This window comes from Chamaea fasciata, unplaced genomic scaffold (assembly GCF_029207755.1).
Source record: "Chamaea fasciata isolate MVZ Bird 193981 ecotype frontalis unplaced genomic scaffold, bChaFas1.0.hap1 SCAF_6, whole genome shotgun sequence".
Classification (NCBI taxonomy): Eukaryota; Metazoa; Chordata; class Aves; order Passeriformes; family Sylviidae; genus Chamaea; species Chamaea fasciata.
The window spans coordinates 18,457,710-18,484,324 of record NW_027094091.1 but is presented as its reverse complement, the minus strand read 5'-3'; the positions used below and the strand labels follow the sequence as shown (position 1 = coordinate 18,484,324).

Here is a 26,615-nt window from a genome sequence, read left to right as displayed (position 1 = left end):
CAATAGAATTTAGCACATGCAACTTTTGTCAGGTTCAATGGAATCTGGACCTTGATATTTTCCTATAGCATGAATTGACTAAAATAAAATAAAAATTAACCTGCAAAACTCCTGCCTAATACTCAATGAAAAAAAAATCCAGTATTTTCCAATTATACAAATGAGGAGTTTCATTAAACTAAAAATTATTTTCTCCTTTTCCTTTCAACAGTTTGCTTGTTGTGCAGCCAGGAATTATAATCTCGGAGGATGAGTATTTTTAGCATAAAGCACATCTCTTGGAAAATCGGCTAAAAATAGGACATACAAGCCTTTCAGATTTACACTGCACCGATTTAGGCATCAGCAACATCATTCCCCACACTTGTCTAGGAATATGCAGGATGTTCTCCACAGCTGTGTTTCTGGGCTGCCAAGGTTCTGTGTCTGAAGTGAGACCTGGGATCGCACTGTTGTTCTGCTCTCAGGTGAGCCCTTTGCTTATTTCAAGGAGTAGGCAAAGAAAACTCCATAATTCAGCGGAAGACAGTGAAAAAAACAATAAAAGAAATTAAAAAATTAGAAAACAAACATTACTTATAGCGATGTAAGAAGCAGCAAGATGAAAACTGTCAGCAGAGGTCCTGCACAAGAAAAGTACTTCGGTATCATATTTGGCTAAATGCACAGGCACCAGGAGCAAGGAAATAAACAGGAATGTAGAAGATGAAGGCACATGGGAAAAAAAGTGATTGGATTACTGAATGACTCAAGAAAGAAGGCAAAATTAGGAACCTCTAGGTAAAATCAAGGCAGGTGTGGTTCTAAGATGCATGGAAACATCCAGAAGAATGGCATGAGAAGCTGGCAGAGAAGGCAAGTGGCCTGAATCAAGAAATCTAAAGATTGTTAAGAAAAATAATGAGACTTCAAGTCACAGAACATCCAAAAATAAGTTAATACTCTGGAAGATGCCATGCTGCCATGCTTTTTTAAAAAAATCAGTGCTAAGTATGTTTGGTAAAGTTCTACTCTCCTATACTTGAACAGAGCCCACAATTCTTCAGCAACATGTTCTGCTCCTGTCTACAAATATTTGCAAAACTCACTGCTTTGCAAAGACAACATAACTTCCAGCTGCTACATTTATTGGAGTTGCAGAGGACAATATTTAAATGTCTATTTAAATGTCTAGCTCTGATGAAAATCATTGTAATGATTTTACCATATTGTCATAGTTGTGTTTCACTTCTGGTAAAACACTGCAGAACTATACACAGAAAACTGGAGTAAAAGAACAACATTGGAATCTATGACCAGCTTCTAAACTGTCATAATAGAATCCATGCAGAAGTCATCTGGATATATTTTAATTAACATTCTTTAAAGTGTAGTCTACAAGGTGTAATGAACACAAAGAAAATTCACATGCTCTATTAGTGCATCCACAAAAATCTACATGATCTTATTAAAAACAGCTCTTTTTACCTCTTATGTATGACTTAGGTGGGGTGGCACTACTGTAAGCAAAGTGCTCCAATACAGATGTATCTCGGGAAAAACACAGTAACACCTGCAGAAAAGAAAGTCAACTGACTAACTGGATCAAAGCAATGTCAAACAAATTTAAGGACCTGTCTTAATTAGCACCTATCAGATGCTATTTAAGAGAGCCAATAAGGTTGAAAGCTCCTCACCACCTTAGTTTATTTTCCTGCTCAGATTTCCAGGCTCACTTTGAACTTGCTATGATTTTACATTCATCTTCATTTGTTATCAGTTTTACATCAACATTCTTCAACCCTCCTCCTTCCCTCTCAGCAGGTGTTTGTCCCCTTCTGTCACAACATTAGTGACTGTATGGTACCTGGCTGCTTTTACATCTTTTAGACTGTTTTTCTACTCAGTTAATATGACCTGGGGATGTCCTACTAAGGGAATAAGCAAACAAAGCATTTGCATTTTTGGATGTGTGCAGTTCTGGAAGAACTCACATTTGCTTTCATTCCCAGGATCTTTACAAAATGTTTGCATGCAATTCAGCTCTTTCAAAAAACAGATTATAATGTTCACCTTGTATCCTAAAGATCAGAAACACTCATCGTATACTCTAAAGTATATTTGGGGTGTATTGCATACATAAATGAAAAAAACTGTATTCACAACAACTGCATATAAAATTAAGCAGTAAAAGCATTAATAAAAAAAAAAAAAAAAAAAACAAAAAATAAAGAATCTCATCCTATCTGGAGTTGTAAAAAATGTAGCAGTTAGTACTGTACTTTAAAATCTTCATGTTCTCATGCACTGAAAGGCTGCACTATGAAGAATGTACACTAGAGGGCAGACACAACGCAGACTTCAAGTCACTGCTGACTTTTGCACACCTGAATCCCACTCTGTTGGAGTTTAAGCCAAGCTGGAAACTAAGCATCACTCATATGCTCACTCAACCCCCTCCCTCTCCCTCTATACCCCGGTGAAATGGGGAGGAGAATCAAAGTAAAACTTGGAGGCTGAGACAAGAACAGTTTAGTAAGTGAATAACAGAAAATGGTAATAATAATGATAATAAAAGACTAATACCAGACCCTTCCCAAACCCAGATCAGCCACCCAATTCCAGGTAACTCCCCCCAGTTTATATACTGGGCATGATGCTCTGTGGTGTGGAATATCCCTCTGATCAGTCCTGACAATGCTCCCTCCCAGTTTCTTTTGTGTACCTCCTCATTGGCAGAGCATGAGACAAGGAAAAAGTCCTTAGGATAAACACAACCTAGCAATATCCCAAAATACCAGTCTGTTATCAACACCATTCTCATTCCCAATCCAAAACACAGCACTGTAACAGCTACTGAGAAGAAATTAACTCTACCCTAGCTGAACCCAGGACGCTCTGCTCTTTAAGGTTTTAAGAGTTTATTTTAAGTGTAGTCAAGGTGTAAAAGGAGGAAATGCTTCACTACATAATTTATTATGAATAAAAATGAATGGACTTTTCCTTCCCACTAATTGGTGCAAACATGTTCCCCATATCAGCATTCGTCAAAGGAAACACATAAAATGACACAATTGAATATTATTGCTTTAATTTTTTTTATGGTAAGCAGGTCATATTTTGAGACTTTTTTCTTTTTTGAACCTCAAAACTATTTCTCAAATACAAACATCTTTTAAAAACGAATAAAACTTTCTTATCTCAAACAGTTTAAGCTAAATATTATTTTTGTGCAATACACAATCGTGTTCATAGCTGCCAAAATATCACTGACAATAACAATACACAGGCAAATGTAATTCCATGTGTATGTTAACTGAGGTGAAGGAAAGAGAAACTAATCTGAACAGGACATAAACTGTGTTCTCTCATAGGGGAAAGAATGTAACCTTCATTTGAGGCTCTCTTTTTTAGGAATACAGTGTCCAGTACCAGTATCTGGAAATCTTTAAATGAAGACTCTGCATCTTTATAAGAGATAGACTCTAGCTCAAACCTAAGTTATGACTATACCCAAAAAACTCTGGGCAAGGTTCTTTGCATCTAAGACTATAGTATTCAAATTGAACTTCTGGCCTGAAATAAAGAATTTATGAATTTACTAACCCATGTGTTATTTTCCTCATTAACAGAATGATAGTGCTAAAGAAAACAATAGCAAAAATCCCTTTTCAAGGACAGAAATATTAACCAAATTACTGGATATTTATAATCCAACTCAAAAGAAAAACATTGAATTCAAATCACTGAGGTAAAGAAAATAACCCAAAGTCAAAGCTTTTATCAAAAAGAAATCACATTATTAAAAGTACCTGTATTTTATTTTAATAGTTAGGAAGAAGTAATAAAAATAAGTAAACTTTGGGGAAAAGAAAGCAAAGATATTAAAGAAAATAAATGACATAATTTCACAGTGTTTTTCCTGAAAACAACTGTATGCTACTAAAGAGGTAGCAATAATGCAACAAAACAGCCTCATCATTATTTTAAGCCCAAATTTTCTTGTTTCGGTGGACACTTCATCTATTCCACAACACACAAAGGATACACTCTGCTCAATGACTTGGAAAACTTAAGAGGCAGTAACTAGTCATGAAAAAAAGCCAAAACCCTGTGCAAACCCAGAAATAATGTATCTGGTTTAAACTAACACTTTCATTATCTATCTTATTTAGCCAATATTTAATTCCATATATCATATTAAATCAATAAATAATATCCCATATCACAGTGACTCACACTACAAAATTTTTCCAAGGGCTATAGAACAAAATAATTCGGCAGTAAAGCATTTGCAAATTAGGTTGGAAGAGGAAATTATCAAGGAAAACGGATAACTTTTTTCTAGAGCAGAGTCTGAAGAATACCACAAAATAGCAATCAAAACTAGAGCAACAAATAATTAGAAGTTTGAGATAATCTCTACTTCAAAGCCTTGCAGTAAAACTAGCCATATAATTTTTCAAAGATTTTTGGTGAGTCTTCTTCAAATTACTAAAGACAGTTTAGTCTTTTTTATGATTTTCATTCTTTAGCTATTCTTTCAGTCAATAGAGATATTAAAAAATGGAAAACATTCAACTGTTTATATATTGACAATGATGAAAAAAAATGTATTTCTGATGATCTTAAAACAAAATATTATGTCATACACTAGTTCATACATCATAGTTTATAGCCCCATGTCTACTGCAAGTGTCAGTTAATGACTAATTAATGCCATGGTACTCTACATAACAAATGAAAAAGAAATAGAAATCAGATTTTCAAATCCCAAGATGAAGATACAGTGTTACAACAATGAAGATCATCTTTGACCATTAAATCAAGAAAAACTCTTACATGTAAATATTTTTAGTGAACAAATATCAATGTTTGAGTTGACATTATTCAGACAGTTTGCAAATTTCACAGAATCACAGAATCACTAGATTGGAAGAGACCTTCAAGATTATTGAGTCCAACCCAGCCCTAACACCTCAACTAAACCATGGCAACGAGTGCCACATCTAGTCTTTTTCTGTATCCACACATGCAGAGATGGTGACTCCACCACCTCCCCAGGCAGACCATTCCAGTACTTTGTCACTCTTTCTGGAATAAACTTTCTCCTAATATCCAACCTATATTTCCCTTGGCACAGCTTAAGACAGTGTCCTCTCATTCTGTCAGTTGCTGCCTGGTGAAGGAGACCAACCCCACCTGACTACAGCCACCTTTCAGGAGGTTGTAAAGTGTGCTAAGGTCACCTCTGAGTTTCCTCCAGGCTAAACAACCCCAGCCCCCTCAGTCATTCCTCACAGGGTTTGTGTTCCAAGCCCCTCACCAGCCTCGTTGCCTTCTCTGGATGCATTCAAGCGTCTCAACATCCTTCCTAAACTGAGGGGCCAGAACTGGACACAGCACTCAAGGTATGGCCTCACCAGTGCTGCTCCTGCTGGCCACACTATTCCTGATCCAGGCCAGGATGCTGTTTGCCTTCTTGACCACCACAGCACACTGCTGGCTCGTGTTCAGCTGCTGTCACCAGTACCCCCAGGTCCCTTTCTGCCTGGGCACTGTCCAGCCACGCCAGCCCCAGCCTATAACACTGCAGGGGGTTATTGTGGCCAAAATGCAGAACTCGGCACCTGGACTTATTGAACTTCAACTTATTGGACTCTGGCTTTGGACTTATTTTAAACTTCATCTTATTGGACTCTGCCCATCCATCCAACCATTCCAGGTCTCTCTGCAGAGCCCTCCTACCATCCAACAGACCAACACACACTCCCAAGCTTAGTGTCGTCTGCAAATTTACTAATGAAAGACCCAATACCCTCATCCATGTCATCAATAAAAATATTGAACAGAACTGGCCCCAGCACAGACCCCTGAGGAGCACCACTGGTGACTGGCCGCCAGCTCGATGCAGCACCACTCACCACCACTCCGGGCCCAGCCATCCAGCCAGTTCCTACCCCAGCAAAGAGTGCTCCTGTCCAAGCCATGGACTGCCAGCTTTTCCAGGAGTGTGCTGTGGGAGACAGTGTCAAAGGCCTTGCTGAAGTCCAAACAGACAATATCCACAGCCTTTCCTGTATCCACCAGGTGGGTCACCTGGTCATAAAAGGAGACCAAGTTGGTCAAACATGACCAACCCCTCCTAAACCCATGCTGGCTGGGTCTGATACCCTGGCCATCCTGTAAGTGCTGTGTGATGACACTCATTATAAACTAACTGTTCCATTACCTTACTGGGTACTGATGTCAGACCGGCCTATCAGGATTCTCCTTCCTACCATTTTTGTGAATGGGCATCACAGTGGCCAGCTTCCAGTCATCTGGAACCTCACCAGTGAGCCAAGACTGTTGGTAAATGATGGAGAGCAGCTTCACAAGCCCATCTGCCAGCTCTCTCATCACCCTGGGATGGACCCCATCTGAGCCCATAGATTTATGAACATCCAGGCACCTCAGCAGTTCTCTGACTGCCTCCTCCTGGATAAAAGGGGGACCATTCTGCTCCCTGACACCATCTACGAACCCAGGAGAGTTGTCCGGAGGACAAGCCGTCTTCCCATTAAAGACTGAGGCAAAGAAGGTGTTAAGCACTTCCGCCTTCTCCTCATCTGCAGTTACTAAGTTCCCTCCCACATCCACTAGAGAACAAAGGTTGGTCTTACCCTTCCTTTTGCCATTAATATATTTGTAAAAACATTTTTTTTATTATCCTTTATGAAAGTTGCCAAATTAAATTCTAACTGAGCTTTGGCCTCTCTAATTTTTTTCCTACATGCCCTAGCAACCCCCTTAAATACTTTCAGAGAGGCCTGACCCTCCTTCCAAAGATGATACATCCTCTTTTTATTCCTAAGCTCCATTAAAATCTCCTTGCCCATCCAGGCTGGATGTTTGCTTTGTTGACTCATCTTTCAGTGCACAGGGACAGTCTGTTCCTGTGCCCTCAAGATCTCTGTTTTGAAGTACGCCCACCTTTTCTGGACTCCTTTGTTTTTAAGGGCTGCTTCCCAAGGAACTCTCTGAAGAAGTCTCCTAAATAGGCCGTAGTCTGCCGTCCTGAAGTCCAGTATAAGAGTCTTACTGATGCTCTTCCTCATTTCATCAAATATCAGGAACTCCATAATTTCATGATCACTACACCCCAAGCAGCCTCCAACCACCACATTTCCCACCAGTCCATCTCTATTTGCAAACAACAGATCTAACATAGTCCCTCCCCTGGTAGGCCCACTCACCGGCTGCGACAAAAAGTTGTCCTCCACACACTCTAAGAACTTCCTGGACTGTCTCTTTTCTGCTGTATTAAGCTCCCAGCAGATGTCTGGTAGGTTAAAGTCACCTACCAGAACACGGGCTGGTGATCCTGAAACATTCTCCAGCTGAGAGTAAGTTGTCCACCTCTTCTTCCTGGCTGCGTGGACGATAATAGACTCCCAGTATGATGTCAGCCTTCTTGGCCTTCCCCTTAATTCTTATCCATAGGAATTCAACTTCATCGTCATTAGTTTCAACACCCATGGCAACAAAAACCTCCCTATATAAAGGGCCACCCCTCCACCTCTTCTCCCTCTCCTGTCTCTCCTGAAGAGCTTGTAGCCATAGAGTGCAGTGCTGCAGCCATGTGAGACATCTCACCATGTTTTCATGATGGTGACTACATCACAGCTTTGCTGCTGCACCATGGCCTCCAGCTCTTCTTGCTTGTTCCCCATGCTGTGTGCATTACTGCACATGCACCTCAGCTGGGCTACTGATTTCACCCCTAACTCAGGCTTACCATCCGTGGGCCTGCTTCCAGACAGCCCAGCTGCATCCCCTTCCCACTAGTTTAAAGCCCTCTCAATGAGTTCCACCAGTTCATGAGCTAAATCCTTCTGCCCTTAACAGAGAGATGGAATCCATCTGGTTCCAGCAGGCCAGGTACTGAAAGTTGTCCCATGCAAAGAACCCAAAATTCTGTCAATGACACCAACCCTTGAGCCACTTGTTGATAATGTGGGCTCTCCTATCCCTTTAATCGTTTTTTTCCACCACCAAAGGGACTGAGCAAAACACTACCTGTGCTCCTGTCCCATAAACCACTTGACCCAGTGCCCCAAAATCCCTCTTAATTGCCCTGATGCTCCTGTTTTCAATCTCATCACTGCCAGCGTGGAGTATCAGCAGTGGGTAATAATCAGAGGGCTGAATCAGCCCAGGAAGTCTCTCAGTAATATCCCACACCCAAGCCCCAGGGAGGCAGCAGACTTCCCTGTGGGTTGGGTCCAGCCGACATACGGGGCCCTTCGTTCTCTTCAGAAGGGAATCACCCACTACGATTACCCTTCTTTTCTCTTTAATGTCAGAGGTCGTGATCTGTCTGACAGACGAAGCATAACTGGGAGGTGCTCTGGGCAGATTGTTTTCTTCTACGTCAGCTGGCTGACCCTCAGGATCCAGGGCCTCATACCTATTCTGAAGCGGCACCTGGGTAGGTGATGTGGGTCGAGAGGAAATTTTAATTCTGATACAGATCTTAACATTGTGCCTACTTTTAAATAAAAAAGGTCATAATTTCATGAGGTAATAGTTTTAACTATTAATGTTTAAATGCTGAATTATATGCAGACATGCTTGAATAGTATGCCTAAACAGTACTGCATATTTTTATATTTATATGGACTAAAGCAGCAATAAGGACAGTTTCTTGCCTAGTTAAATTACTAGCAGTTTTATATATTCCCATCAAAGAAGAAATTATTTAGTTTCACATAGCTCTAAACAAAAAAATTGAGCAAGTCTGACATAACAGGTATGACTAATGAAATCAAAAGCACTGTGGAAATGTTAAGTTTGCTGCATGACAGTTATGTTGACACTGCAATCATCAACACATTAGGAAATTCATAGATGTACTCTCCTTCTAATTACGGGCATTTGATAGGCACCAACAAAGATAATTCCTTATAAATTAGCTGGATTCCTGATTGCTAGAAACAGCTTTGCAATGGGAGCAATCCTGCAAGTAACCATACCTGTCACTACCTTATTCAGAATCAATGTCTTTAATTTAAAAATACGTCAATATGCTTATTGCAATAGGTCACTGTAAAGCAGGAGGGTTTTTTAAATGGAACCCTGAATATACTTCTCAAGTCTTAATTTCTCCGTACAAAACAGCTTTTAATTGTTGGGGGTTATTTACTGCAAAGCTGGAAAGGGGAAAAACATGGCTGATTTCGAATTTTCCAGCTTAGTGTACTGGAATGACATTGTTTATGGTCCTTCATAGCAGCAGTTTTAGAAGCTTGCCCTGCTTAATCTGTTTAAGCACCCAAGTTTGCTATTCAGAAGGGAAAGTATATGCAGCAAACAGAAGTATCTGTCCCACTGTACTCTGTCTTACAAAGGCAGTTCTCTCTTCAAAGATGATACAACCCCACAAGAGTATACCTCCTAGGTTTTCTAACCAAAAAATAGTTACATACCTGATATAAATAATCCTCAAATACAAAATAGTAGTCATCGTTACTTGCTGTCAGCTTTACATCCTGTAATAAAAAATACAAGAGTCTGAAGCCAAAAGACCCCACTTCAGACTCCCATGGAGGCTGGAATTAACATGGTGATATAGAAGACACTGTTTCACTTTCATTCACAGAAATAAATAGTTAAGCTTAGACTCCACATTTTAAAATAAAAAATGGTATATTAACTTGATGATTAAGCATTCAGAGATGAAACTTGAAATGGAAGCAACCCTGTTGGTTCTTTCTCACAAACCCAGTTACTCCTTCAAATGAAGATATCATTCCTTTATGACTTATGACATTCGACTCAAATGTCTTACATGAGAGACAACACAGGCACAAGGAATAAGTTCATAAGAATAAGTTCACACTAATTACTTTTACAGTCCTCAAAACCATACCATCTAGTATTTTCTTTGTTAATAAAACCAACAACAAGATAACAGTGTGATAAGCACATAAATCATTCACTGTTTAGTGAATTACTTACTTTGTAAATCAGGCTGTCCACTAAAAGGTCGTGTTGAATCACATTTGACTTAAGCTGTTCATAATACAAGATGTCCTAAAATAAAGAATATTGCCATCATCTGTCTGAGACATGACATGAATTTATATTTAAAGTAAAAAAATTAATTTTCAGCAATTGAAAAAAAAAAGCATGCAAAAAACTTGAAAAAATGGAAAGAACTGAAAAAAGGTACTACACGTTTATGAAGCATCTATCATGGTTTGTTCTAGTTTAAGCTCTAAGAACTGAGATTTGACACATGAAACAACTTCACCGTCATGTAAGTAATAAAACGAGAAGGAAGAGACTAGTTCATACCAAAGACCCATATCTTCCAACCTTTGGTTCTCTCTACACCTAAAATCTTATCAATGCTCTAAATCACTATGTTTTATTTTTTTGTTACTCTATTTTCATGCGCCTTTCCATCAATAGGTTGTCTTATCTTTAAACATTACTGAATTGCTGCAAATATTTGACATTAAATTAGTATGAACCTGTAAACAGTTTAAATTTGTGCAAAGATGAAATGATAAATATATAAAAAAACCTGGTGAAGAGTACAAAAAACTAGGACCTGTTTTTAAACTCCAATTATTTCCTGAATGTCTATAGAACATCCAGGTGAAACAATGGGGAAGAATCAGAACAAACTTCTCTGCTTTTACTTATTCTATCCCTTATTTCTTAGAAAGTGCTTGCAAAGGGAAAATAGCATTAAACATCGCACTGTCATCCTGTAACTCCCAAATACCTAAATATCTCTTTGTCATTACACCTACAACTGAATAACAATTTCTGATTGATTTGAACTAATTGATAAATCACATCAACCATCCCAAAGATCCTTCCCACTTCAAAAAACTGTTTTGATTTCGAGGTATCTATATGACACAACACAAATATTTGTATATTCCAAACTTCACAGATTTATTGCTGATTTCTTTGATAAATACAAGCCCAGAGTAAGGATTTGAAGAACAAGTGGGAAGTAAGATGAAATCTTGAGAGGGAGAGAAAGGTGAATAGTACACACTTAGAAACTATTAGAGTTAACATATTACTAAACTGGTAAGTTGAAATGAGGACAAGAGCTGTATTTACTAAGTACTGATGCCTCTCACAGGGAAAATATTGAAATTATCCTTTTGAGAAATAAAAAAGGGGAGGTATAAATAATTCACTATTTCTTTAGGAAGGATCAGACATAAATAATGACTAAATGCAAAATATCTGTAGTATTAACATAGCATTCTCCAAAGCTACAAAGAACTATACAAATGCTCAAGTCATTACTTTAAAGCATCAATACTGTGGTCTAATCAAGTATAACACTGCCAAATGAATAACTTTTTTTTTTGCCATCTCAAATGACTGTCTATATTAAAACACAAAAAGCTAATATTTAAAAAAAAACCCAAAGAAACCAAAACCAAAGAAACCACAAACCAAAACCCATGGTCAGGGGGTTGGAACAAGATGATCTTTAAGGTCCCTTCCAACCCAAACTATTCTATGATTCTAAGAAGACCAGAAGGACAAGCTATTCACTTGAAATAGAACTCATGCAAAAAAAGTTTAGGAAACAAATCAGAAATTATTAAAAAAGGACTTGCAAAGCTAACACAATTATAGCCATTCTAAAAATAAAGGTCTTAACTCCTTACTTGCCATTCATTTCTCTTCTAAACTGTGATTGCTGTGATGCAAAATGAAGCTGGGCTTGGGAATCACGCCAGGTTTTCAGCCACAACTTGGCTACAAGAGGATCTTGCCCATGTCTCTCAGTAAGACAAGAGGCTTGTGATTGATGCTGTATTAATAGATTTATTCCTTACATCTGAATCATAAACAAGATTTAACTTTCAAGACACAAGACTCTCTGGTGATCAGTCTCTCACACAGTGAGGAATATTTTAAGAGCCTCACTTAGCCTGTAAAAAAGATTCAAGTCTTCTTTTACCCTTCACCTGCTGCATTTCTTTCTCCAGATAAGAAATTCCACTACTGACAAGTTTCAGGAGTGTCCAAAAATGTGTTATATTTCTAATGTTATTTAAAACCTTTTCAGTTATAAAACAAAAATCTTACCATTTTCATCTGATTCACATTTCTTTTGTCAAATCTTCATGTAGTATTAATTTGTAAGCTTTTTTCCTTTTAAAAATATGTTCCATTTTTATATAGACAGCAGCTTTTCTGAAAATCATGTACTTTTACACTACACCTCTAAATATACTCATGTTTCCCAATTGAAATAAAGTACACTTCAGGACGGCAGTGACCAGCCTTCTTGACCTTACAGAGCCACATCCTAAAATTTCACCCAAAACATTCATATTGTATCCACCTGAGAGCACAAGGGAGCTCTGAAAGGAGCAAGACAGAACATTAAAGAGAGAAAGAGAAATGGGCAAGAGAAAACAGTATCTTTCAGCAGAATCCAGGAAAGCTACTTCAAGCAGAATCTGGATAATCATCTTCTCTGAAATAAAGGTTTGGATTACTCAGCAGCCTCTGTGCTGGCACAGTCCACCTGTGTCGTGTCATGAAACCCCTGGCACTAGAGCTACACTCTCACTGATGAACTGTTGGCAGGTCATGACCCATTCTTAGTTACCCTCGCCATGTGATTGCACTATTGCACTTGCCTCTTGCATTTGCCTCTCAAATCGAACAAGGACAAAACAAACACAGAATCAGATTACATAAAGAGAAAACAGACAAAAGAGTTAAAGGAAGACCCTCCTGGTAAATCCTTGAAGAGGGTCCAAAGTTTATTCTTCTTTTACCAGAGATCTGTGAAATCATCTTCTAACGTACATCCTTCTCCAGCCAAAGATGATGACCGTCTGTTACTGTAATTGGGTTTTCTGCTGTTTGAACGAGACAGTGGGGACCTCTGGCTACTGATCCCAATCTAAAAAAACCCTTCTGATAAGGCAGATACACATAATGTCCCATTCTGAACTTAGCACCTCATCTATTTGTTAAGTTTTTAAACCTTCGAAACTACATTCAGTAAAACCTACAGCAAAGTAAAGCATTACTCATTTTTGCATGCTGGAATGTTCGGAATTAAGATTTTCCACCTGTTAACTCAAAAAAAAAATTAGAGGGGAAGAAAAAGCCTATCAGCAAATGAACAGATTTCTTTCCTAAGCATTGTTTGAGCAGCACGCAGAGAATAAACAACTGTGTAACACTATGAACAGAAGGAAAAAGAAATTAAACAGATTCTCAGTAAGTGTGTGCCATCCATTTCGTGCAATGAGACAGACATCCCACAGGAAATAACTGGGATTCTGTGATTCAAGACTATATGATTAAAATATATATACAGCAAATTGAATTGTTTACACAGACTATATTAACTGTGACACTGTTCACCTTCAAATGTTTGTCTTTGCAACCTTAAAAAGGCTCTTTTAACACACTTCCTCTAAAGCGTACCATTACAAACGAAAACTGAGAAACAATTCATTGTCAGGCAATGTGTTCATACATTTCCAAATAATCCTGCATATCGAGCTCACAGTTTACCATTTTTATGATTACAATGCAGATTGTTAGTATCATCCCTTGCTTGGCTGTAAATTAGCTTTATACAGAGGCTGAGCTTTACTGAATAAAATTTTCCAAACAACAATATTGGATGCTAGCACACACAATGCCGCCCATACCAAACTCTTCTAATGTTTCACATTAAAGAAAGGAAATTCACAGTTCATGTGATTTAGAGATTCATACAGCTATAAATGTAATAGAGCCTAAACTGCAAATCAGAAATATTACAGCAAGGAATGTCTTCAAACAGACAACTCAACTCTAGCAGAGAAACTATCCACAAGAGGTAGAGAAAAGAAGTGTTAGGTAAATCTACAGAGTCTATATGAAATTCAGCAGATCATGAAACAGCTACATGTATATAGAAACCGCTTTGCTATACTTCACAAAAAAAAAAAAAAAAAGCCGTGTATTCAGTCCATGCAAGAAGAACATCTCAGGGTGTTGGCATTATTGCAGTAGTCACAGCTTACTTCTGTGTAAGAAACATTAGTAAATGCAATGCCTAAACTCAACCACGGCTATTCAGCTTATAACATAGCTGTGGTAACCCACATGCTATTCTACCTGACCCATGGGCAGTCTGCTAGGTCTCACTCAGAAAATCCATCTTTGAAACGCATTTCTATTTTTAGTACTTGAAGTCCATTAAACAACTTTTAGAAGCCAGGATGAAAAATGCTATGCAAAAACAGTCTTGGAAAAGAAGGCAGAAGATTATGACAGCTGTTACATTAGAAGAACCATTTCAGTTTTGCATGACAGAAAAGCATTTACATGTACTTACCTCACAGCTTAAATTATTTTCTCCAATACAGTGTATCTTGTCCCAACTTGATAATTTCTGTTTTTCATGGGGACTGAGGGTGCATTTTGTATTTCACTGTTTTTCAACCCTTTATTTCAACAATCTCAAAGTAGCAGATTAATTTCCCAGTCTGCATCACTTTATCTGCCATTACCACTTTGTCTCAAAGTTATCATTACCATCTTATAGCCACTTGCCCACATCTTTCTAGAGTTCTTTCAGCATCATGAGTATTGTCTCACCACTAATTCCCTGCACACAATCTACTCAGTTCAGTCTGAAGGCTCTGGATGCTGCAAAATGTCTCCTAAAGGAAAATTTCTACTGCACTCAGTCTCAGAATAATGTATGTGTACATAGTTTATTTTTCAACTATAGGTGACAAATATAATTTGCTAAGTGTGTAATTATCACAAGGTAAATTATTAGGTACATATAAAAGCCTCACATCAAAGTGTTCCCAATTATGCACAGACTTTAAAGAGGGATGTAACTTTTTAAGGTATATTAAATATGACGACTATGGCATGGCTTCAGATACTGCAAAAAACTTCATTGTTGAGGACTTCTATCAAACATAAGGTAAAATGAAAAATCGTTGCTGTACAAGAGAACATGGAAACAACCCATGTCTTACTAGCTTCTCTCTAAGTCTTTCTGATTGTACATATGCAGAGTATATGCCATAATATATAAAGCAACTCATAAGATATATAAATGCATATGATGACAGGGTCAAACAACCCGGAAAATGATAAAACACGACTTTTTATAAAACTTAGCAAAAATATGAGAGGTTCAGTCCTCATCCCAGATCTTTATTCTTGCCCCTTTCTAAAAAAGTCAGCATTTTACAAGAAATTGTCAGGAGACAGATTAATTGAATAATTTGTTTGACAGTATTTTGCTCACAAATCTATTAAAAATAAGGAAGAGTGGCAAAGACTTCACCACAGCACAGAGCTTTTTAAGTCATAAAATATTTATCAGTTTCTGTGACAACTCAGAGCATTTCTATTTCGGAAAAAATATCACTAGAAGACATGTGCTTGCACTTTTGTGTTCTCACCTAGCCTTTACATTTTACTCTCCCTTTGCCACTTACCTCTGGCTGATTAGAAATGTTGAGGATGAGAGCCCACAGATCAGCTCGGAGCGCTGTTGGACATCCCTGACGAACATACTGCTGAGCTGCAGCACTATCTTGCTCTGCTAAAACTGTAAGAAACAAAGCAGGTAAAGAGTTGATGTAGCATAAGACTTCTATCAAATACCCTAATATTTAACTTTAAAAACTGGCTTACCCTGCTGAAAGCATTACCTAATAGGAAAATACTGAAAAGATCTGGTTTCCACAGTGCAATTTTTAAGTAATTCCTTGGGAAACAAGGCAGTTGGTATTAATCAGCAAGGGTGTACTACTTTCTGTCATAAAATAGGACTTAGTATGTACACATGGCTATATCAAGGCTAGTTGCAGCTACTACGCTAGTATCATGCAGAATAAGCAGCCATTTACAGCCACAAAATACTCCTGGTTTAACAAGGAGTGGTATCTCAGTTCAAATAGGAGACTGCCATTCATTATGGCTTTTTTTGTGTCTCCCTTCTTTTCATGTTAACTATAGGACCATCTCCACAGATAACTGTGGGGCCAGAATTCTCCATTCCAGAGTGTACTGTCATGTTCTCTCATTATTGGTAAACTTACTCTAGAGGATAAAGACCTTGAAAGATGTCGGTTTGCCTTCATATTGACATAAAATAAATACTCTACTGCTGACAGATTTGTTTATTTGGGTCACTGTTGTGAAGCTTTAGGCTACTCTATCACAAGGGCCTCATGCTGAATACAATACTGTATATACCACAAAACAGATTATCCTGTTCCCTACTTAAATCTATAAACTTGAAATACACACATCTTTAGCTATAGTAATCAGGTAAAAGTGTTCCTCACCGAGGGTATGTGATTAATTGTACCCTCATACCCAAAATGCCTTCCCCAAAAGAAAGAGAGTTGGAGAGATTTCTGTGTTATTATCCAAACATTACATAGGTGTTCGACTGCTACTCAGAAGTTTCCAAATCCATATCCTCTAATTTTTCTGAAGTGTCTATGAAACACCTTGCTTTCTATATCTCACTGAATTTGATATTCACAGTATCTGCTTTGATCTGACTTAGATATTTAATTCCAAACCGTGTCCTTCTATCTAATTGATTTTTCTGTCCTTCCCTCTTTGCTTAAACACTGAATAGACCAGCTTGCCAGATTTTTGTTTAACTGGCAGAGCTCTAACACAAACATTTCTGTGATCCTGCATGAAGAGGGCAAAAAAACCCCATTCCTATATTCTCCACAGAACTTCAGAAACACTGTGATTCATCGTGGCATCCATGAGTATTGACCTTATTTTCTTCTTACTTAGATATAAAATATTAAAAAGCAGTTTTGGTTAAAAAAAAAGTAGTTTTAGTAAAACCCATACAAGATGGGTTTTACTAAACACAACAAAATAAAATCCTCAGACTTGACAATATATCTAATATAAAAGCAAAATCAATACCTCAGTGGCAAACAAAGTCATAACTAACACCTATTAGAGCATGTAGTAGGATTCCCACTGAATGTAAAGGGATTTCAGTTTATGGTCAAGGCACTTATATAGTTACAAAATTATTAGTCTTTGAATATAGGAAAAGCTAAGGCATTCTCTAGAATAGAGCTGCTTGGTATAGACAAGAGATGATGAATATGAACAACAATGTGGAGCTGAATGAATGGCTCAAGAAGTCCAGAAAATACAGTTTATTTGAAAGAATGGGAAAAGAACAGAGGCGGACAGTACCCAATGAGCTGCTCTTGGATTAGAAAATTGACAGTGCGGGACAGAAAGATGACAACAGAAGAAGTAAGAAAGAAAGAAAGATCATTGTTTTGTTACTGCAACAACAAAAAAAAATTAGGATGAAGCACTTTGGGTACAGTATCCTGCCTATTTTTTCCTTTGGTGCTAATGTTTAGCAGGAATCAGAAGAGACAGTAATGAGTAAATATTGGTGGATTTCAACCATTCCTTGTATGTTTCTTCTAGAACTAAACTTAAACTATTAAATTATTATTTCTTTTAACTTTCCCTTCCTTTTGTATGTTATTTCTTAACCTACAAAAACAATCCTGGAACTTTTCAGCAAAAGCAGTACAGAGAGACAAGTACGTGAATACTCCATAGTGGCTACTTACTGCAATATTCTGCAATTGCAACTGATTATTAAAAAGACTATTCTGACACAAAGGCATAGATCCCATTACAGTAATGAGAACTTTGTTTGCAGAGAACCGACTCCACAGAATTTTGATTTTAAACTGAAATTCAGTAGTGGAGTAGGTTAAGTTGTCACCAAAAAGATGTCTATGTGCTTCTTATTTTGTTTTTATCTGGCAGCTACTAGACTGCAAATGTTTGCTTTTCTGTCCCTGTCTAAATAACAACAGTATTAGTGACTGTCTATCTAAATTACAATGGTATTACTGATAATGCTTTGTGCTAGTCTAAGTTCTTAAAATTCAAAGAGGTAAATGCAAATTCTAATTTACTAAATGCAATCTTAACTACTCACAATTTATTACAGATAAAAACAGATCCATACCTTTCTGCCCAACACGTACATGTTCATTTTCAAAGAACTCTAGAAAATAAAGACACAGGAAAGCATGGCAAAAAATTAATGAAAAAGACACTCCAGCTGATAATGCATTTCGTATTTTTACCACACACCATTACATTCAGTTGCTATTTATTGCTAACATCACTCAAAATGAACATTTCAAAGTCAAAGTTCTTTTCCAAAAACTAATTTTGTGTTTCAAAAACACAAATATCAAAGCAGCACTATACTACAAGATTTTCAATTAGGCAAGTTTCCATTTACAAAGAAAAATCTCGTGATACTACAGTGATTTCCATTTCTATGTGGAAGGACCATTTTAAAGCCTCTTCCTGCAGCAATAGATGCATACATGGAAAATCAATAGAGATTATACACTATCTAAGCTACTGAATATTAATATATGGGTATGTCTTGTAATATTTTTTTACAACAGTTATTTAAAATATGTTTCTATGTATATATATATGCGTATATATATATATGCCTCTGTTAGCTGGATTAACATTTATTGATAATTTCTGTATTTCAGGATACAGGCAATGTGGTTTTCCAGATCCTGAGGTGTTCAAACATATCAAAATAAATATATTCTCTACTTAAGGTGATGACTTGAACAAGATTTAAAGATCCAAGATCTTCTCTAATCTTTTCTATTATTAGCTATAATTTACTATAGTTACAGAACAAATATTAATGGTTCACTGTGGGAAAAATACACAATTTTTTAATGATAATTTCCAGGATTCTACTCTTTAGCGTTCTGTTTGAATGACTGGAGCATGGCATTAGCTTACCAGGAGGCACTTGTGCTGAATCATCAATACCCAGCTGTCCTATATTTAAGCCTAGTTCACTGAAGTCTTCTTTCTGAAAAGGAACAGAACCATAACAAAATAATGAATGTGTTGAAATCTCTAAATCACTTGAGATTTCTTCCGAAAGGCTTAATGTGAGTATTTTCTGGACCAAATTAAGTTCTTCTAAATGCACACATTTGAAATAGAATCTCACATCAATTCTTACTCCAATTTCAGTTATAAGTCCCAGTCTGCATGTCAAGTATGAGCTACACCTGGATGTAGTGAAGTGGTGAATGAAAGATCAGGTGAAAGTTTTTCTACTAGCATAAAATCTCCATGAGACTCATCAGTGAAGCATTTAGAAAAAGTCTCCTGTATAATACACTAGTACTCAAACATTTATTTTCATTTACAACCTGACAATAAAGGCATTTAAAATTATATTGAGAAGAAAGTGAGAAGTGAACTCATTATCAGGCTACTGATCTTGTAGAGCATCTGCAGAATTGAGATGTGCTACAAATTTGAAGTTTCTTGTACAGAAGAAAAATGATTAAGTGAATAACACATACAGAAGTGTATTTTTGGCACAAATTAAACCTGTGTGGCATAAAATGAAAACTTCCCTACTGGCAGAAAATTTACAGTTTATGTTTTATTTTTCATTAAAAATGTTTTTTCATAGAACTTCTTTGTGCTCTGTATTTTTACTACTTATTTAGACTGATCTTCACTTTCAAAAGGAGAAATTCAAGATGACACTAATATTCTTTTTTGTTCGTTAGAATAATTTTCATTAGCAAGAAAAAATAACTCTTACAGAAACCTCTTATAAGAAAAAAATATACTTACCAACTCTGGAATGTCTTTAACTTTTAAGGGAACTTGAATTAGTCCCAGATGATTTCTGAAACTAGGCTGCTCTCCATTTTCATAATTTGGGTTTCGAAGATTCATCAGTACCTTAAAAATTGTAGCTCTGTCATTTCTTGCTTACATCCAGAACTCTTCAAAACATCATCAGCATTACAAACACTACATCCAGCACTAAAACATTCCCCACAACTTATACATATGGATGCAAATGATCAAATTATATCTCAACATTTCCAAAATCAAAAGGTATTGAAATTTTTAAGGAAGCTAACATAGTCTACTTTGAAAAGTCAGCTCAATAAAAAAGCAGAAATAACTTTTAATATACACAATTAAGTGCTGGCTACATAGTAATGTCTTGATTAAAATTTACTTCCTCATTTAGGTTATGCCAACAATACATTTCTGATGGCTACACTATCCAGGATATTCTTCAGTCTTACTTTTCTCTGAAAGAATTTTTATCCATCTTCTTACACTGGCAATCTTACAGAGTTTCCAATAAAAGTGCTACATAATTTATTAATAATAAAGTGTTAATATTTTAACAATCAATATTTTAATATTAATTATTAAGTAAATAGTGTAATATTAGTATTTAATAACTTTATTACTAAGTAATTAATGTTATTTACCTAATAGCCAAAATTATTCCTTACTAAAAATATATCAAAATATCTTCTTTCACATAAGAAAAAGAAATTACAGAATTGAAGAGTTCAAGCAAATATAATTTAAAGGACAAGGAATCATGTCAAGTTAAATAACTGGGATGTAGAAAGGAATTTACAGTCTCTTACATACTGTTATTCCAAGGTATAGATTTTATGATGTTGAACTGCAAAGATTCTTTCTAGCATGAATTTCCAGCTCTTATGAAATTCTTTCATAACATCGTACTTCTACAATTCTCACTTTTTTAAGTATTCTCATACCATATAATCTCACTGTCAGACTTGTTAATTTAAAGAAACTGCAAACTCTGGAAAGAAAACAGTATAAAAGAAAAAGAGAGTGATCACGAGGGTCACTGAATAAAGCTAAAAAAAAAAAAAGACGGATTTATTTACAGATCCAAGACTAAAAACACACCATGGTTGTTGGTACAGTGATGGAAAACAAAATAAATAGAACATTTTCAACATGATTTTGATTAACTTAACAGAAGGAGTAATATGTAATAAGTATTGTTTTACTATGATGTTCTGTGCTTGAGTCATAGAAAATGATGAATAACACTGATATTTAAGACTTTAAAGATTCCACAGTCACCAATTTTTTAATGGTTCAGTTTGGTTACATATAAAAACCTTGAAACTTCATACAGTCTTGTTTCATGTTTGATTTTTTACAATGTTCCTAGATGACCTACAATTTCAACTGCACGCAAGTCTACAATCAACTATCAAACAGTCTATTAGCTCATTGTGATTTATGAGCTTAATATATTGGAATTTAAAATGTAAAATTGTTTACAAAATCAGTTGAGACTCGCTCTCCAAGGGAAAAAAGTTGGGTTCAGACTATGCTTAGAGAAGTTTATCACAGGTACAATATAAAACTGCAGTTTAACAAAAAAAGGGATAACAGCATTTTGTTTTGTAAACCAAATATGGATTCATAAAAACCATACCAAATTTCACTTGCTACAAATGATGGTATGAAATACACTTAGCAATTATTTTTCCCACTTCATATAAAAGGCTATAATGGATACAAGCCAATGGCTGAGTACTGTTTCTTAGAGGCTTACCTCAAGAAAATCTTTAGGTGCATAAACAGGCCGGAAAAGACTTAGATCTGAAGTAAGATTTCAATGACACTATGTTAAAATCAAAAGATCAAAAAAACATGTGCCATATCTATAACACAATCTAGAAATTTAAATAACAGATTAGAGCAAAGATCAAAATAACATCAGCACAAATACCATGGCAAGAACCACCATATTTTCTGTCATGATTATGCTATTGATAATGCCTTATTTTTGTAAACCCCAGATAAATGAAGAGGAGGGTGTTTTTCAAGGTCCCTTCCAGACCAAACCATTCTATGATTCTATGAAGTGAACAGTAGTCACAGGAAGCTTTTTTTACTCCTCATAAGTGTTTAGACTGAATCATTCTTAGACTTAGGAAAGATGATTTTCAAAAGCAAAAAGTATTTTTCAAAAACATATTTTAAAAGTACTTTTTAACAACTTAGATTGTTGAATTACACGTACTGATGTCAAATGAAAACTGGGGAGAAGTACTAAAAAATCCATGAAAAGTGTTTGCCATTAGAGAAGTGGTAGTGTGAATACAAACCAGCACGTCTGCAAAAACATTTTTAAGGAACTTGGCTATGAACTAACATGAGAGTCAGCTTTGCTCTCCCAAAGTATAACATCACTGATTATTCTGTGCAAGAGTTATTTTTATCTTTTGTCAAGAAAACATCTGATCTTAATTATCCATAGTTCTGAACATTTTCTGTTAGCCTGAGCTTACAGTAAGAGGAGCTGTGTCCTAGTTGAATAAACCTCAAAAGCATTGGAATATGGACTACTACACAATAACCTCTCATTAATGATTCAATGCTAGTACAGTAACTTGAAACAAGATAACAATGAAATAAGTATTTATTTATGCATAATGATGCATTACCAATGAAAGAAAGATCAAAACCAATTTGCCTTGAAGAGATTAGATTAACCTTTGACTGGTAAGTCAGATGTGCATGCTACCTTTCTATGTACAAAAATTTAATGCATGTAAATTTAGTTGACCTTACCTGGCTCATCAGTTCCCATTTCATTCCATTTATTAAGCAGTTCCTTTTGTTCATTTACAGGCCTCTGAAAGACACAAAACAGTGTTATCTTCTTTTTTTAACAGAACGAATAAAACCATGCACATTTTAAATATGTTTTCATTTCAACTATACATCAATGCAATGTTTTATGGAAGAGCAATACAAACTTACTTGCTTACAAATTATCCCTAGCCTGAAGGTGCATTACACTGTAGAAAGCCCAAGTTCCATTTCCCAGAAGGAATGAAGCCCATTAAATAGTTTCAGGTGTTTAGTAATGAATTTAGGATATTTAGTACTCAATTACGTGTTACTGAAGATTTATTGCCCATTCCATAGAGCTGTTGGACTCTATCAAATTCCTGTTCCTGGCAGTCATGAAAACCAAATACAGCCACATCCTTTAGCTCATGATGAACCACAGAGATTCTGCCACCTAACACAAAGGTATAACAGGAGAATGAACAAAGCATTCTAATGTTACTCCCTAATTCCATGATCTTTAAAATTAAAGCCTCTATATTAATTTAAAAAACCACACCCCCCCCCAAAAAAAACCCAAAAAACCAGACCAGAATGAATGACAAACAAAATCAGCAATGTACCGGTATCTCTCTCTTAATACTCAGCTGAACTGAGTACCAGTTCAACTACAAGTTCAACTACAAGCTGAAGTTCTGCTTTCTCTGCACACAAAGCACATTGTATCACACACAGGCTGCACAAGTTACACAGCTGAGTCTGCACACAAAATACTGTTAAGAGCAATGAACACAGTAATTGGCTTTCCAACGTGCTGTTCCCTCAAGAGGATAATTACTGCAACAGCAGAGGAAAATCTCTCTAGAGCCTTCATCTTCCCCCAAGTTGAGCTGATGCATTCATTGTCACCATTTCTGAAAATTATTCTGCATTAAAATTATTTAGTACTGATCCTGCAGCCCTTAATAACCATGCCTAAAATGAAGATTACACTACAAGTGTAAGACGAGGCTTAATTTCAGAGAAAATGTCAGTTTGGAAACAGAAAATTAACAATACATTACCTTCTGTGCTAGTGGGATATTGAGTTCTGTGCACATGCTGTTCAGACTTTTCAGAATTCGCTTCTCCCAGCTTCCCTAAAATACATACAAAAGATAAATTACAAGGAATTTATTTTTCCTGAAAATTGAATTTACTATATAATTACAAGCAGTTTTTTAAAGTCAGATATATATAAAAGGATAGTAAGAGTCACTGACTGACATCTGTAAACATATGAAGGGAATATTTACATGCTTCTTTACATGGAAACAATAGAACAAACAGATTTCATTCTTTACAACACAAAAAAGAACCAGAAAAATAGGTTGTTCATATTTCAGATATTTTAAAAAGCATGTATTTCACAATTACCGATTTTTATATATGCTTAATGATCAAGCTCCTTTATAGATCAACATTTAACAAATTTTTCAAACAATTTTAAGAGGTGCCTAGCAAATACCTTCTCCACTTTGTGGCCTGAAGACACTGGCACTCTTTCTCCACAAAAAGTATCTTAGATATTGTCAGAAATTAAGGAAAGTTAGAAATGTAGTATTCTGTAATGCTTAAAAAAATAGTTATTCTAATAAATGCCAAAGAAATAGTTCTCTAATCAGAGAAAACCAGCAGACAATGCCTCAGTGGCCAGTGGACAGCTTAAAAAGCAACCAGATTCTTCTGACAATTGCATAATAGTGCCTACTCCACGGCTAATGCCTCTGAAGTTAATGCTAATTAGTATTGACTTCCTTGTCAATAGTATTTGTACTTTGCTTCCGTGATTACAGCACCACTGGTGACTTTTATACTCAATTTAGTTTTCTGTGGATGACAAGCCAGGCCTCGATCACATGAATGCAAAGACTCCTCTTAATTTCATTTAGTTCTCTTTATTACTTGTAATTTGCTCGACACAAATTTTACAACAGTTAGTTACTGTTTAACCACAGTCCTCAAAGTTCTGTCCAAAAGAGGCTGCAGTTTATTAGACAGGAAGCAAATGAAGGGAAGGACAGATGTTCAATTGTTCTGTTAAAAAAAAAAAATCAAAATCTTACCTATAATTGTTTCATTTTAGCTTTAATTTACAAGATCCTTTCATACCTTTTTACATCAAAAAAAATAGCTATCTTTCACCAGAAATTTTTCCTCACAATTAAGTTATCCCTTCACTTTCTTTTGTATAAACAAAACAGATCTGAGTTTTGACTGTAAGGAATGTTTTCCAAATTGCATATTTTTTTACCATACCCTGTACAATATTTTTTTTCTTTAACTGTATTATCATATTTAAATTTCTTTCAAATGCTGCAGTTACACAACACCATGCCACAAACTGGTTCATCTCTCACAAAGTGGTAGTATCAAGCATTTACTCTTTTGCTAAGAAGTGAGGTTTTGTTGCTAGAGAAATAAGAAATGAGAGAGCATGAAGATTACTAGGCCATATAGAATAAGAAAGTGGAAATGGAGAAATTACAGGTAGTAGTAGCAAAAACAAAGTTAAAGTCTTTTTTGGTAAAAGCGTGGTCTAGATCAGACAGCCCAGCCGCCTGTCCAGCTACATCCTCAGCGTCCAATGTTGTCTCCCTAAGCAGATTATTCCAATGGCTGATTGTTCCCTATGTGAAAAATTTTCCTCTTCTGTCCAATCAGAATCTCCCCAAGAGTAACTTGTACCCATTACTTCTCATCCTTTCCCTGTGACACTGTAAAAGGAGTTTCCATTTTCTCTCTAGCCACCCTTAAGTACTGGAACAAGATCTCCCCTAAGCCTCCATTTTTCAAGACGGAACAAACGCAGCTCTCCCAGCCTTTCCTCACATGTCAGGCTTCCCAGTTCTTTGAATATCTCTCTGGACTTTCTCTGGACCCTCTCCAGTCTGTCCACGTCCTTTCTTATACAGTGGGGACGAAAACTGAACACAGAACTTCAGATGTGACCTAACAAGGGTTAAGTGGAGTGGGATAATAGCTTCTTTATCTCTGCTGGTGATGCTCACATTGATGCAATCCAGCATCCTGTTGTCTTTCTTTGATGCAGCAGCACACTGTCCACTCATATGGAGCTTGCTGTCCACCAGGTCCTTCAGGTTCATCTCCTTCAGGCTGCTCCCCAGCCAGGTAGATCCAAGCCTGTGCTGCACTCCTGGATTAGTTTTCCCACATGCCAGACCTTACATTTGTGCTTGTACATCATAAGGCTCTTGTTAGCCCACTCTTCCAGCATATCCAAGTTTTTCTGCACGGTGACTCTCCCCCCACTTCTGAAGCCCTTCTGACTTCGCCCTTCTTCACTCAGTTTGGCACCATTGGCACCATCACATCATGATACCATCAAAACTAAGGCAGGACAGGTGGGGGGGCGTAAGAAGGGGAATAGCAAAGATATGCTTAAAGACATGAAAGCTACAAAAGAAGAGACAGATGGCAGCTTTGCAAGACCAAGAACCATCTAATTCCAAAGAGCAATGGAGGTCAACACAGTTGGTGTGACTTACAACTGCCACACCAGACATTACTCCACTTATTGCACTGGGGATGCAACATGTTGGTAATAAACCACTTTTACACAGTCATAACCTGTGACATAATTCACCTTTCAAGACCCAGTATACTATATTCAAATAAATGCAAAAAAGACAAAACTGAAGTCAGGGTTATACAGACTTTCCAAGCAAGATACTCTCTGTCCAGGACAGCAGTTACCTGAAGTGAGCAGAAACAGAATGCACTGTTCTGAAATAAAACTGAAATAAAAGGCAGAGGCAGAGCTCATAAAGTGATTTTATTGATGGGAACAATACATTTAACAAGATGATTCCTCTAGTCGTATTCAACACTAAGAAATTCAACACCAAGAAAACACACTATTAGGATTGCTATGGTTACAATTATTCAGTAAAATAGCTGAAACTGAGGAAGGTAGTACTGCAATTTGGAAACTATTTCACAGCATCACAGAATAGTTTCCAACACCTAAAGACCCTGCCTGAAGGGAGGAGAATGATTATTAACAAGGGCAAGTGTAGTAATAGCACACGGGGGAATGTATTTTAACT

At 36.5% G+C, this 26,615-nt stretch overlaps 1 protein-coding gene across 5 annotated transcripts in view; it reads right to left on the bottom strand.

The window, feature by feature from the left end:
* Positions 1-26,615, bottom strand: part of TBC1D19 (TBC1 domain family member 19) — a 51,102-nt gene that overhangs the window by 8,954 nt on the left and 15,533 nt on the right. For all 5 annotated transcript variants that reach the window (XM_066185574.1, XM_066185578.1, XM_066185576.1 and 2 more), the window contains 10 exons: positions 23,571-23,645; positions 22,504-22,567; positions 21,482-21,528; positions 19,705-19,815; positions 18,847-18,919; positions 18,032-18,070; positions 15,483-15,595; positions 9,982-10,056; positions 9,450-9,512; positions 1,468-1,552 (listed from right to left, as the gene is read on the bottom strand). In XM_066185574.1, coding sequence (XP_066041671.1) covers positions 1,468-1,552; positions 9,450-9,512; positions 9,982-10,056; positions 15,483-15,595; positions 18,032-18,070; positions 18,847-18,919; positions 19,705-19,815; positions 21,482-21,528; positions 22,504-22,567; positions 23,571-23,645 — 745 coding nt within the window. The remainder of the gene's footprint in view (positions 1-1,467; positions 1,553-9,449; positions 9,513-9,981; positions 10,057-15,482; positions 15,596-18,031; positions 18,071-18,846; positions 18,920-19,704; positions 19,816-21,481; positions 21,529-22,503; positions 22,568-23,570; positions 23,646-26,615) is intronic.